At 47.5% G+C, this 15,239-nt stretch overlaps 1 protein-coding gene across 1 annotated transcript in view; it reads left to right on the forward strand.

Moving 5' to 3' along the window:
* AJAP1 (adherens junctions associated protein 1) overlaps positions 1–15,239 on the forward strand; it is a 51,563-nt gene that overhangs the window by 16,189 nt on the left and 20,135 nt on the right. Inside the window, exon 2 of the mRNA XM_060694332.2 lies at positions 6,567–7,297. Within this exon, the coding sequence (XP_060550315.2) occupies positions 6,567–7,297 (731 nt within the window). The remainder of the gene's footprint in view (positions 1–6,566; positions 7,298–15,239) is intronic.

Consider the following 15,239-nt stretch of genomic DNA (forward strand, 5'->3'; position numbering starts at 1 on the left):
CTTATCTAACCCAACCCTTTATCTATCACTATATCTGCCTGCCTGCCTGCCCGAGCTATCCTCTCTCTCTCTCTCTCTCTCTCTCTCTCTCCCACTTTCCTCCTGTTTTTTTCTTCTATGCCTACTGATGTTTAATAAACCAACATCCAGCGATATTTTTGTTAGCTGAACTGAGTAGCATCTGCATGTGGATCTGGGGATTGATGGACGGGGAATGTGATCTGCCTGCCAACAAACCTGGAAAGCACCCACTGGAGTTTTTTTCCAACGTGGAGAATCCATATGGATGGAAGAGTGAACATGGGAGTGCGAGTGAGGGAAAGGCAGCCGAAGCTCTCTGTGCAAATACCGTTCCAGGCTGATGGACAAATATCTTGGCTGGGGGTTGAACAGTTGGTCAAGAGTCCCTCAGTTGTCCCACCTTGGGAGCTGCGGAGTTTTTCGCCACCGTTATTTAAGGAGGTTGGGCATTGTCTTCCTTGGGCATCTGGGCGTTAACACATGAATGAGACAATGACAGTTTCGTAGGTCTAGCGAGAAATTGTAGTGCCATCACGATGACATTGGAGGTGCCATCACACCTCGGGATCATCTTGCTGAGGACGCAAAATAAGCTTGCAATTTGTGCCCGTTGCAGCGATGACTCTGCAGTCCTTGGCAATGTCCCTTGTCCAAGTAGACTCTTCTTCAAAACTTCTTCCAGATCAAGAGAGGTCAGGAGGAAGACTACGGAAGAAGAACGAGAGTTGGAAGGGACCTTGGAGGTCTTCTAGTCCTACTCCGTGGTCAAGGCAAAAGATTCTATACCCTTCTGGACAAACAGTTGTCCATCCGGCAACAGATGGAAACTAATCAAGGAGAGAAGCAACCTAGAACCAAGGAGAAGTTTCCTGATGGTGAGAACAATTAATGAGTGGAACGGCAGAAGTCGTGGATGCTCCACCACTGGAGGATTTAAGAAGAAATTGGACAACCCTCTGTCTGAAATGCTATAAGATCTCTGGCTTGAGCAGAGGGTTGGACTAGAAGACCTCCAAGGTCTCTTTAAATTCTGTTATTCTGTTATTCAATCTCTTCTTGAAAACCTTCAGCGATCTTCAGTTGAGCAAAGTCAACGGAGAGGCCTGATTAACACAACCGTGTGACTAATTTAACAACCACGGCAAGAAAGGTTGTAAAACGTGACAAAAACTCACTTAACAACTCTCTCCCTTGGCAACGGAAATTTTGGGCTCGATTGCGGTCGTAAGTTGAGGAGTTCCTGCACTGGAAGAGATGCAAATATCCATTTTTCTGCTGAAATAATCTTGGCCGAATCATTAAGGCAGCCTCAACCGCCTTATCCTGGCGAACTCACCTTGAAAATCTACGGTTAATTTATCTACCGAGGTTCTCTTGGCCTTTGCAGAGAGGGAAAAATTAACAATAACGCACAAACGTAGATAGTTGAGAATTGCGGCGTTCCCAATTGCTCTTCCCCGTCCTTCTTCCCAAGTTCTTCAGATTTCCCCTATCCAACCACGGTGACGGACGGATCATCAGAGTCCCCTCCAGGGTCTGCTTGCATTGTCTTCCATACGACAATCGCCTTCAGCACACACTTCCCTCGATACAGGCGGTCCTCGATTTAGAACGGTTAGGGTTCAGGGGGGGCCTCGATGTGTTTTGGGAAGCTAGTTTGGTCTGCAGAGCCGCCGCCTTGGTTAGTTTGAAGGCCCGGGGCTGGTGAAACCGAGAAAATAGGTTGCCTCCATCCGGGAAGCAGGTCAAGTGCCCTCCAGGGCTCAATTGACCTAGCAGGGAAGCATGTTGGCACCAGTTGTGTGTTCCTCCCGTTGCTGACCTCTCCCCTCCCTCACGGAAGGAGCCAAAGCTCCCCCAGCAACAACAGCCTCATGTGGCCCTTCAAAGCTGGCTAGATCCTGGTTTCTAGCCTTTTCATTGCTGGCATCCTGGATGCAGAAATTGTATGGGAACAAGAGGGAAAACACTTCGCCTCGTCCCTCTCTCCCTCCATCTGTTCCTTCCTTCCTTCCTTCTTTCCTTCCTTCTTTCCTTCCATATTCAATCCACACCCTCCTTTCTTCCTCTCTGTTCTTTCTTTCCTTCCTTCTCTCTCTCCCTCCCTCTCCTTCTCCCCTTCTCTCTGTTTTCCTCCTTCCTTCCTTCATTTAGAGAGAGAGAGAGGAAGAGGAAGACTCCCTCTTCATTCTCTCTCTTTGTTCATTTCTTCCTTCTTCCCTCCCTCCCTCCTTTCTCTCTCTTTTCTTTCTTTTCTTTTCTTTCCTTCCTTCCTTTCCTCCCTCCCTCCTTTCCTTCTTCTCTCTTTCTCTCTCTCTGTTTGTCCTTCCTTCCTCCCCTCCCTCCCTTATGTTTTCTTTTTTCCTTTCCTTTCCTTTCCTTTCCTTTCCTTTCCTTTCCTTTCCTTTCCTTTCCTTTCCTTTCCTTTCCTTTCCTTTCCTTTCCTTCTTTCCTTTCCTTTCCTTTCCTCGCCTCGCCTCGCCTCGCCTCGCCTTGCCTTGCCTTCCTTTTCCCTTCCTTTCATCCCTCTCCTTCTTTCCTCTCTTTCTTCCCTTCCCTTCCCTTCCCTTGGTGACTTGGCCAAGTTTAGGGACCCATGAGGCTGAGCCTCATGCGGAAGCCGATCCCGTTAGAGAGCCACCCGAAGGCTGACAGATCCCCCCTCCTCTGCCTCTCTTTTGATCTCCCAAAAAGCCCCCCTTGTGCTGTGAAGGGGTAGAAAAATCACCGCAGTAGCTGGTTGTGTTCCTGGAGGACACAAGAAGGTAAGAACATGATGCTCTCCAAGCCAGAGCAATTTACAACAGAAAATTGTCTTCCGCGCGACAAATCTTCATTTGTCTCTCCTCCTCTCGTTGTCGCTCTCGTTGCTCCCTGATTCCTCCGGATTTTGGCAGCCCTGCCTGGGAAAAAACAGAGGTTAACAATTCTACAGGTAGTCCTTGACTTACAAACAGCTCATTTAGTGACCGAAGGGCACTGGGGGAAAAAAAGTGACTTAGGACCAATTTTCCCACTTACGACCGTTTCAGCCTCCCCGTGGTCACGGGATCAAAATCCAGGCGCTTGGAAACTGACTCGTATTTATGACGGTTGCAGTGTCCCTGGGGTCGCCTGATCCCTTTTGGAGACCTCCTGACCAGCAAACTCAATGGGGGAAGCCGGATTCACTTAACAACGTTATTCCTCACTTAGCCACTGTTGGTGATTCACTTAACAACTGTGGCTTGAAAGGTCATAAAATGGGGCAGGACTCCGAGAGAGAGAGAGAGAGAGATGACTCTTGAGGTCTCCACTCAAAAAGTATCTCTGCTTTGCCAGCCAGTGCATCCAAAGAATTTCAATATTAAAATTAAATTAAAAATAGAATTTCAAGTTTGATTTTCAAGCAGATTTGTCTTTTAAAGCCGAACGTTTGGCAGGTGCCGGCAGAGAGGAGGGACTTTTGCAAACGAAGGTGCTTCATTTCTCCTTCCGAGCTCTTGGAGGTGCCCGTCTCAGTCACCCCCAAAGAGTCTTTTGTGTGGTTGTGCGCTAGGATCAGCTCTGGGAACACACAATTGCCTTGTGTGTCTTGCAAAACGAGGAGTGCTGTGTTGCCTAGACAACGCCAACTCCCACACACGCCTGTTGTATGCCGAAACGCATCTTGTCACCATTCACACGTCCCTGCACACCCTCGGACACCAACGCCAACTCTCCGGCTCACAAAAGGTTGTGGTGTCTCCTCAATGTGACCGTCTCCATCGGACGGGGCAGTCTGAGTGGGGGGGGGGGAGAGTGGTCATCTCCAATTGCCTGACCCAGATGTTGGGGGTCATCTTTTGCCAGATGAACACAGGGCTGGCCAGCCCCGATTTTGCAAAATGGTGGACAGAGGGTGACCTCAGGAGGGGCCAGAAACTTTCAAAACTGGTCAGCAGATAAAATTCTCCAGGTTTCAGATCAGAGGCTCAAATTGGAGACGATCCAGACAATTTGATTTTAATTGATGGGACAGTTGGCCTCCTACCTCTGTCATATATGTATCATCTATCTAGTGATAGATAAAGGGATATAGATAAATGATAGATAGAGAAGTAGAGAGATAGGTAGATAAATGAGACAGCAGATAGACAAAGATAGATACAGAGTGAGAGACGAGAGAGAGAGAGAGAGAGAGAGAGAGAGAGAGAGAGAGAGAGAGAGAGAGAAAGAAAAACAGGTAGATAAATAGGTAGGCAGACAGAGAAATAATAGAAAGTTAGCTAGATGACAGATTATCTGTCTGCCTATCTATCTATCTATCTATCTATCTATCTATCTATCTATCTATCTATCTACCTATCATCTATCTCTTTCTTTTTTAACTATCTTTCTCTTTCCTCTATCTAACTGTCTATCTAATCTATCTATATCTACCCTCTCTCATCTCTCCCTCCCTCTCTCTCTCTCTCTCTCTCGTCTATCTATCTATCTATCTATCCTAGCCAGGCTCTGCTGTTGAGGTCATCAAAGGACTTGCAAAACGGTGGGGGGAACTGAGGCACATCCGCAGGGAACTTGAGGGCCCCGCCAGGTGAAAGTCAGCACTTCAGGCTTCTGCAGAGCAGCTAAAACTGAGTCATGTTCTTAAAACTGGCTTGTCATTCATCACGGCTTGTCAAACTCTGATCCAAACCACATCTAACTTGCTTAATGCAGTTTGAAGATTTCTCTCCTGGGGGTGTGAGGCGAAAGGGGGGGGGGGCGGGAAAGCCACGCACCCACTCTAGCGCAGTTGTGAGATGCACACAATCACAACCCCAGCATCCTGCTTCTCTTGCAGCCATGGGGCAGCTTTCCCAGGAAGTCCTCGACTTACGACCCCAGGAGGAGGAGGAAAGGAAGGAAGGAAGGAAGGAAGGAGAGAGAAGGATACAAGAAGGGAGGGAGGAAAGGAAGGAAAGGGAAAGGGAAAGGGAAAGAGAAAGAAAGAAAGAAAGAAAGAAAGAAAGAAAGAAAGAAAGAAAGAGAAAGAAAGAAAGAAAAAGAGGACGAGGCAGTAAGGAGATGAAGGGGAAGGAGAAAGAGGAGGAGGAGGAGATGAAAGAGGAGGCAAAGGAGGAACAGTAGGAGAAAGAAAAGGACAAGGAAGAGGAGAAGGAGAAAGAGGAGGGGAAGGAGAAGGAGAAGAGGGGAAAGGGGGAGGAGGGTGAGATGAAGGAGGAAGAAGAAGAAAGAAGGAGATGGAGGAGGAGGTAGAGGAGGAAGAGGAGAAGGAGAAAGAAGGAGGAGGAGGAGAGTGAAAGAAGGAGGAGGAAGAGGAGGAGGAAGATGGTGTCACACAAACACCTACAACAAGAACAAAGCTCAGGGACCAGCAGTTTCTCCTCTGAAGAGTAACTCCCTCCTTCCTCCTCCCCTCTCCCTGCACCCCTTCAGGGGACGGTCAAAGCAAAGGGTCCTCATTTGCCATTCAGTGCAAACCCGGAGTTTGCGTTTACAGAGTCCTCCTCTTACAATTGCAACTGGAACCACAATTTCCCTGGCTAAGCGATGCCGGTTGTTAGGTGAGACCTGCCCGTTTTTCCCACCAACATCCAGAAAGACAGAAAAACTCCCGGGCTCTCGGTTCAACTCCTAATTGCATGCATGTTTATAACGATTTGTGAAGACCCTCCCAAGATGTTCTTCCCATTTAACAAAGGTTTGTCTCTCTCCTCTGTTCCCCACCTACGTCAACAGGCCTGGTCCTCAGGTTCTAGAGCAAAAGCCCCGTTCAGAAGGAGCTGAACCTGTGGAGGAGTTGATTCTATCTCAGTCCATCTGTCTAGAACAGGTTCTCCTCCTTTCAATGAATGGTTTTATTTTAATGGAGTTTATTTTACTCCGTCAAACGAAACACGAACTGGAGGATGTGCAAGGGGCGAGAAACACCGCTTGTTTCCAAAGGAACGTTGCTTGGTGCCCTTGGTGGAGCGTAAAGACGGAGAAGTGTAGGAGGAGGTCAGGAGACCTCATCACAGAGCCTTCTGTGGTGAGGATTCTCAGCTGTGCAATTTGTCGGAGTCGATCAAGAGTCAGTCATTAGACAGAAAAAAGGAGTTGAAAGCCCACCCGAGGGTGACTCGGAGACAGTTCTGCTGAAACGATGAAGTTCTGGAGAAGGTGGAGGAGGTGGAACTTGACAGAAGGCGAGGTTAGATGAAGGCTGGTCTGCAGGCATGAGGGTTGTGTGTTATAGCAACTAGTTCTAGCAGCTATGATTGTAGTAGGGGTTGTCAAAGGAACAGTAGATTGTAATTTAGAATATTCATATTCTACAATATGAAATAAGGATGTTCAAAGAGAAGAAAGATAGGGACACCAAGGGACCTACAGCAGGGTTAGAATCAAGTTGTGGTTGAGGAACATGCTTAATTTGGACCTTGGGTGAGAAGGTCAGCTGGCCAAGGGTTGGAAACCTGGTTGACCTTGATGCTGAGGGAAACATCGTCTGAGGTTCCTCCCCTGTCCTACAGCCATCTTGAGATGTTTGGATTCATGGACACCCATATCTAACCCACTTCTCTCTCTGTCCTCAGGTCAGCTTCTCCTGCGCGAAGCCATGCTTGGATTTTAATAGCCATGTTTCGACTTGCCATGGAAGTCTCTTCTTGTGCATCGTTGGGCCGAGACCACCGGCACCAGTTTTTACAGAGACCCGCCCGTTGGTATGGATTCCCTCACCATCTTTTGTGGAGCTTTAGATACGGGCCACAAGCCAGGAGACTTGGACTTCCAACCAGCCTTGACTACTTGGAACTCTCCAACGGGCAACGGCCCAGCTTGTCCCATCTCAAAAGGTTGCACAATGTGGCGGACCTCTGGTGGGAAAACCGGCGGACGCCGTCGCTCGCCCACGTCAAAGCCAACCCTACGTTGACGGACAGGAGAAGCGTGTCCCAGGCTTACTTGAAACGGAGGAAAAGGTACCTCCGAGCCAATAGCAAGCCGACGATGGAGACGGAGGTCATCGTATGGGGATCCACCAGCCCCTTGGAAGCTCTGGAGACCAGCACCATTCCTGGGATTTACAATGGTCCTGCCACCTTGGTTTTCGAACGGGTGACCAGCATTATGACTACGACGACCACCGTCTCCACCACGACTACGGCTTCTACGACCGTACAGTTCAAAGGACTCGGCCCAGGGTTTGGGGCACCTAAGAACCACCCCATCAGCACACTGCTGCCCCCTTCGACATCCGGGGGTAGCAGGAAAAAAACAGAAGGTCCACCACCACCACCACCTAAAATACCAGGAGATACTTCAGGTAGGTGTCCTTCTTTTCTTGGTGCCTTCATGGATGTTCTTGGTGTCTTCTCCTTGGATGTTCTGTTTTCTATGGAGGAGCTAGGGGGACACTTGATAGGCAGGGATGACATGGATGGGTGTCTCCATCTCACCTCTGATGTGACCCATGGTGCCTCAGCAGGCTGAGATCGCACCATCTTTGAGGTTTGAAGAGGTCAAATGGGGCTCCAGAACTTCTAAGAGGCCTTCTGCTCCCACCTCTACCCTTAATGTTCACTTCAAGAGGTTTGGGCCACACCTCTTCTGGTGATATCCCTTGGATCATCTCCCCTGGACCTCCAGAAAATTGGTAGGCAAAGTCCCTGATCTTCTCAGACGTTGGCCATCCCCTCTGGAACCCGGTTCTTTGCAGCCACTGATTTGATGTGACTTTTCTGAAGTGATGCTTTTGTGAGTCCATCCGTAGCATGTTCTCCAAGCAGGGACATTTGTCCAGGGATGGCAACTCTGTCGGTTTTGGGTTTTCAATGTCGTTGGTGTGTCAATTTTGCTTTCTTTCTCTGGCTTGTTTCTGGGTGTTTTTTGGGTGAATTTGTCCATTTCAGTATTTTCTCTTTTTGATAAATCTGTCCATTTCAGGTTTTTTTTTTTTTCTGTAGCTGGTTCTTTTTTTTCTTCTTCTTCTTTTTTCTTTGGGTGAAACTATCAATCTCAGTTTTTTTTCCTCTGGCTGATTTTTTCTTTTTTTGGGGGGTTTGGTGAATCGATCAATTTCAGTTTCTTTCTGTTGGTTTATTTTTTTGTTGGTTTGTTTTTGGGCACCTCTCAATTTCACTTCCTCGCAGTGTCTTATTTTCAAACAACCTCTTCCTTCAAAACGGCATCGTTTCTGGGCTGCTTTGAGACTCAAACACAGATGTCCAGAAGTTGTGATTGCTCCAACAATGGAAGTTTTTAAAAAGAGACTGGACGACCATTTGTCTGAAATGGTAGAGGGCTTCCTCCCTGAGAAGGGGGTTGGACTAGAAGACCTCCAAGGTCCCTTCTGACTCTGTTCAGATCTGTGGTGGGTCAAACATTTCTGTCCATCCTCTTCCTTGTCTAATCTTAAATGCTTCCTGTCCTTGCAAAGAGTTTTTCCCTAAAATAAACTTTGGGTCATTTTTGCACATAGTCCTTGATTTACAACCGCTCATTTAGTGATCCTTTGAACTTACAATGGCAGTGAAAAAATGACTTCTGTCCATTTTCCATACTTACGACCATTGCAGCGTCCCTGTGGCCACGGGAATCAAAATCCAGACTCATATTTATGACAGTCGCACGATCCCCTTTTGCGACCAAAGCCAACGGGGGGAAAACCAGATTCAGTTAATAACCGTGCTATTTACTCAACAACTGCAGGAGATTCACTTAACAACGGCTGCAAGGAAAGGTCGTAAAACGGGGCAAAGCTCGCTTAACGACCGTCTCGCTTGGCGGTGGGAATTTTGGGCCCCACTGTGGTGGTAAGGCGAGGACTACTTGCAATTTTTTTTAAAAAAAAAATAAGATTCTCAAGTGGGGTTTTTTTGGCTAATTAGCACACGGAGAGAAGCCGCTCTCGTTTCTAAGACTGATGGAAAGTTCGGCTCATGTACAATTTAGATAATTTTAATCCCAAATAAGAAGGAAAGGATTTTCCCACTGCTTCTAATAGCTTCTGTCGTGTAATCCACCCGTCCTCCGCCATTCTGTAGCCTTTCCAATTTTCATCCCCGTCACAAAATCCAGACCCCCAAATCGAGTTGGAGAGTGGGAAAAAAACCCCCACCCTTATCCTTTTTTTTAAAGCAACATTTTCCTTTTGCCCACCGGGCAAACGGTCTGTGTTTTAAGACGTCCCATTGGGGGGGGGGGGGGAAATCTTTTCACCGGCTTAGAAAAGACAAAAGAAATAACCTTTTTTAAAAAAAATAAATAAATAAACTGATTTTATTTTGGCACCGGCTTCAAGGAACCGTTCAGGCCAGGGAGGCTGATGGAAGCCTGAGTGATCCCTGGTTTTGATCTGAGGAGCCTGCTGGGGATTTGAAGGGATTGGAATGGATCCATCAAGGCGGGGAATCAGCCGGGCCTTCCCAGTCATGGAATTTGGGCAGGGAACACGGGACGGCTTCCTCCCCAACGGCTTTGGCTCCACGGAGATGGAGAGGGAAGGCAGGGTCCCCCCCCCCACCCCCCTGGCTCCAATGTTGGTTTGGCCCCGTCAATCTGGAGGAGGCCAAAGCAACGAGAGGAAGGAAGGAAGGAGGGATAGAAAAGGTGAAAACCCAGGCTGGGTCAAGAGGGATTTCCTTTCCTTTCCTTTCCTTTCCTTTCCCTTCCCTTTCCCTTTCCCTTTCTTTTTCCTCCTTTCCTTTCCTTTTCTTTCCTTTCCTTTCCTTCTACCTCCTTTCCTACCTTCTCCTTCCTTCCTTCCTTCCTTCTCTTCCCTTTCCTTTCCTTTCCTTTCCTTTCCTTTCCTTTCCTTCCTTCCTTCCTTCCTTCCTTCCTTCCTTCCTTCCTTCCTTCCTTCTTTCCTTTCCTTTCCCTTCCTTCCCTTCTCTTCCCTTCCCTTCCTTTCCCTCTTCCTCCTTTCCTTCCTTCCTTCCTTCCTTCCTTCCTTCCTTCCTTCCTTCCTTCCGTCTTTCTCTCTCCATCCTTTCCTTTCCTTTCCTTTCCTTTCCTTTCCTTTCCTTTCCTTTCCTTTCCTTTCCTTTCCTTTCCTCTCCTCTCCTCTCCTCTCCTCTCCTCTCCTCTCCTCCTCTCCTCTCCTCTTTCTTTTCCTTTCCTCTTTCCTTCCCTTTCCTGTTTCCCTTCCATTTACCTCTTTCCTTCATTCCTTCCCCTCTCCTCCCTTCTCTTTCTTTCTTTCCCTTCCTTCCTCCCCTTCTTTCCTCCCTCCCTTCCCTTTCCTCCCTTCCCTTTCCTTCCTTCCTTCCTTCCCTTCCTACCTACCTACCTACCTAGAATGAAGTCTATTACAAGAAGCCCTCAATTTACAACTGGCCGCTTAGTGACTGTGGTGTTTACTTTACAACCGCTGTATCCGTCTAACGACCGCTGCAAAAAATAAGGGCATGGTCCCATGGTGACTCGCTTAATGACCAGCACAACTTAGGACCGCAATTCCTGGCTCTCCTACGGTCGTAAATCGAGGACTAGCTGTCAATGCCTCGTTTCCAATTCCCCTCTTGAGAAAAACTTGGAGAATGTTGGTTCCTTGCAATGGGTACCAAGTCTTCGGGAGCTCGGTTGCCCCCGGCAACACACATGGATGCACATGGAGAGGGGGGGGGAGGGCTGTTTCCACCCACACAGGTTCTGGCAGCGAAAATACCTGCGATTGTTTGGGATCATGAGAAAATGGCCTTTTTCCGTAGCTCCAAGGTAAGACCACACAAAGCTCATAATGTTCTTCCTCAGGAAAAAACAAACATGGGAACATTTCCTAACAGAATAACCAAGTCGGAAGGGACCTCGGAGGTCTTCTAGTCCAACCCCCTGCGCAAGGCAGGAGATTTGGCTTTCCACAGCTCCCCTTGCAGGTAGTCCTCGAACTCACAACCACTGACCATGGTGGGTGTTTTATTACCAAACGTTCTAGCACTGATGATGTTCCCTAGTTGGATCATGAAACGTCTACAAGGAAACCACCAAGCTCAGAGAGCACCAAGGACGCTCCCCATCCCCTGCCATTCGGGCAATTCCCGAAGTTGCTTCTCTCATGGTTTCCATGTCCTCACCTCGCACTCAGCACCTCCTGTGCCGGCCTGCTATCTTTCTTCCTTGGCCAATGCCAAATTCCTGGCTAATGACGGCCATCCCCTGGAGTTCTGCTTTGAGCACAAGTTAATCCAGCCGCTCAATAATAATGATGTCAGACAGATCCCAGGCCCCGCGGAGGAGGCTGCGGCCGGCAACATCTGCCCAAACAGCTGTTGAGTGACCCCTCTTAATTGCTGGGGTCCAGTTTGGTCTTCAGCAAAGGCTTCTCGCCCTCCGTGATATCAGAAGGTTTTTTTTTTTTTTGCAGAGATGCCCTTTTCTCTCCTGCAGGCTCTGCTGGAGTAGGAGATTTGAGGGACCCTGGCACCCTTCCTTCCTTCCTTCCTTCCTTCCTTCCTTCCTTCCTTCCTTCCTTCCTTCCTTCCTTCTTTCCCTCCCTCCTTTTTTCCCTCCCTCCCTCCTTCCTTCCTTCCCTTTCTCTTCTCTTCCCTTCCTCTCTTCCCTCCTTTCCTCCCTCCCTCCTGCCTTCCCTCCTTTCCTCCCTAGGAGACACAAAAGGAGGGATCTGACAGCTTTGAGACCATTCCAACAATGTTCTCATGTTGTTTGTGAAGCTTAAATGTGCCTTCACAACTTTCCCAGTGTGACCTTCATCTGTTCATGCACAATAGGTCTGTTAGGATCTGTCCACCCACCCACCCACCCACCCAATCCAACCAACCAACAACCCAACCAACTATTTTCATAAAGAGTGGGTCTTCCATCTCTGGAGACTTTCAAGAAGGTGGACATCCACCTCTCCTGGATGGTTGACTAGTGACATGGTTTGACATGGTTTGGTGGTTCCTCTTGACGTCACCCAAGATCCCCTTTGCTTCTGGAGCAGTTGCCTCTCACAGTGGGTTGAGGCCACCAAGCTGGCCCACCCAACGAAAAAGCCCCCCTCCCCCATGCCTCCTAAGAAGGACATCCGGCTCTGCTTTCCTGAAGGTCGCTGAAGGGCCTTCTTCACACCACCCATGGAGAAGACTTCCGTCAACAAAATTGCCTAGCTCACCTCTGCTAGCGCCTCTCAGTTGTGTGTGCGGGTGTGTTTGTATGTTTGTGCACCTTCCTGGGGAAATCCATTATGGGAGAAGTAATTAATAATTTCTTCTGCTGAGCGAGCAGAAGCTCTTCTGTCATTTTTACTCATCTGCTCGGAGTTTCTTGTGTTCCATTTTCCATTTCCAAAGCGGTGGGGAAGGAAAGAGCCATTCAACAGGAGCCGCAGGAGAGAAATATTCTTATTAATAAAAGCAGCGAGGAGTCATCTCCACCTTCTCTATGAAGGTAAGGTGGACAACCTTGCTTGGGGATTTCTGTGTTTCTCTGGGCTGATTGGAGTCGGCAGACGTCATGTCTTTTTGCTAGCTGCCATAACCTTCCCTCAAACCCAGCTGGGGACCAAAACAAGGGGACTGCAGACCTAACAGCAAGGCCCACGGAGGATGGTCTTCTTCTGATGTTCTACCGATGAGAAGAAGACTTTGCTGGAGAGAAGCTCAACCCAACCAGAAAGTAATTCGTTGGCCACTCATCAATCTGGTAGATGTGCCAAACCAAGGTGAAGTTCCACCTGAACAATGAGAAGAAGGCTTCTCATCAGCAGAACATCAGAAGACGACGATCCTTCATGGTTCTTGGGTCGCCTGAATGATGAGAAGAAGGTGACACAAGAACCATGAAGGATAGTCTTCTTCTGATGTTCTGCTGACGAGAAGCCTAGATGACATTCAATTGTATTTGGAAGGAGTTATGATTGGAGATTTCTATTCTATTCTATTCTATTCTATTCTATTCTATTCTGTTCTGTTCTGTTCTGTTCTGTTCTGTTCTGTTCTGTTCTGTTCTGTTCTATTATCCTATCCTATCCTATCCTATCCTATCCTATCCTATCCTATCCTATCCTATCCTATCTTACCCTACCCTACCCTACCCTATCCTATTATTATGTATTTTATTCTGCTATTCTGTCCTGTCCTGTCCTGTCCTGTCCTGTCCTGTCCTGTCCTGTCCTGTCCTATCCTATCCTATCCTATCCTCTCCTCTCCTCTCCTCTCCTCTCCTCTCCTCTCCTCTCCTATCCTATCCTATCCTATCCTATCCTATCCTATCCTATCCTATTATGTATTTTATTCTGCTATCCTATCTTATCCTATCCTATCCTATCCTATCCTATCCTATCCTATCCTATTCTATCGTATCCTATCCTATCCTATCCTATCCTATCCTATTATTATGTATTTTATTCTGCTATTCTATCCTATCCTATCCTATACAAATCAAATAAAACATAAAACATCCTATCCTATCCTATCCTATCCTATCCTATCCTATCCTATCCTATTATTATGTATTTTATTCTGCTATCCTATCCTATCCTATCCTATCCTATCCTATCCTATCCTATCCTATCCTATCCTATCCTATCCTATCCTATCCTGTTCATTTTCTACCTTACCCTATTCTCCTATTTTAAGTCAAATTTAGCTTAAGAACGCAGCCTTACACTTCTCAAACAGATAGAGGCTCCAAACACCAGGCTACCCATCCCGGTTAGAGCATTTTAATATCTCAGAGGGCAGATTCAAGGCAATTGCGTAATAAGAGCCTGGGAAAACATTCCGTGGCCTTCTCCGGATCAGTCCAGCTTTTACACCGAGTCTCTTGGTTTAATTATAGCGGTTCTTTTTTGACGCATCCGTGAGTTTTATCCTTATTTTCTCCTCTCCAACCCAGCTGTCCTTCTCTCCCGTAAAATCCCCGGCGTTTGTTAGGAGAGCTGTATCAAATTCGATAATGTCGCAGATCCGATGGGGAAGGCCATCTTGGTTAAGGCGTGATCTAATTCCCCATCAACGCGGGCGTAATTTTCTTTAATTATGCCATCAGTGTTTGGGTTTGGAGGGAGCCTTACTTATTTATCTCTTGCCGGTCAGCGACTGTAATAAAACTTGATTGATTGAGCCGGATTGTTGGCTGAATATTAAATCCCGCATATCTCAACAAGCCAGGATATCTTCAGCAGCAGCTGTCAGGGAGCAAAATCGCGCCTCTTTCACCAGCTTTCTTCATTTTTCTTTGGGCTTTTTTTTTTTTGGCCTAATCCTTCTGCATTTTGATGTGCTTGAGACGGGGGCACGGAGGCTGGCTGTGTAGTTCGCCCTTCGCGCCAACTGAGCTTGGCGCGAGTGTGTTGCTCAACAACCCGATCGGGGAGCAGATGGCCTGGAGAGGAAAGCACGTTGGTGATTCACACCAGCCGTGCTTCGCTCCAAAAGCCGTTGGCTTCCCTTCAATGTGGTGGTGGATCAACTATCCGTCTTCTCCCTTGGTTCAGAATGACAGAGGTGGAAGGGACCTCAGAGGTCTTCTAGAGCAACCCTCTGCTCAGGCAGGAGACCCTGGACCATTTCGATCAATCAGTCAGTCAGTCAATCAATCAATCATTCAGAATAGAGCTGGAAGGGGCCTTAGAGGTCTTCTAGTCCAACCCCCTGCTCTATCCATCTATCCATCTATCTATCTATCTATCTATCTATCTATCTATCTATCTATCTATCATCTATCTCTCATATCTCTATGTCTGTCTGTCTGTCTGTCTGTCTGTCTGTCTCTCCTATCTATCTATCTATCTATCTATCTATCTATCTATCTATCTATCTATCTATCTATCATCTATCAGAATAGAGGTGGAAGGGACCTTGGAGGTCTTCTAGAGAAACCTCCTGCTCAGGTAGGAGAGCCTGGACCATTTCAATCAATCAATCAATCAATCAATCAATCAATCAATCAATCAATCAGAACAGAGCTGGAAGGGACCTTGAAGATCTTCTAGTCCAACCCCCTGCTCAGGCAGGAAACCCTCGACCATTCCAGACCGATGACTGTCCAGTCTCTTGTTGAAGACCTCCAGTGATGGAACTTCTACAACTTCTGGAGATGACTTCTGTTCCACCAATAAATTATTTTCACCGTCATTTCTCTTTAGTTCAGATGCTCAGCAACTGGCTCGCATATTATGACGGTCACAGCATCCTTCTCCAGATGGAGGCTCCTCCTGACCTTGACCGATAGGAAGAATCCTATTTTGTCTCAATACAAACCCTCAATTAAATCCCCCCCTCCGACTTTCCCAGGCAGGAGAAGCTCCTGTCCTAATATGGCTT

The sequence above is a fragment of the Pantherophis guttatus genome, chromosome 15 (assembly GCF_059756535.1).
Source record: "Pantherophis guttatus breed Tessera chromosome 15, ASM5975653v1, whole genome shotgun sequence".
NCBI classification, from domain to species: Eukaryota; Metazoa; Chordata; class Lepidosauria; order Squamata; family Colubridae; genus Pantherophis; species Pantherophis guttatus.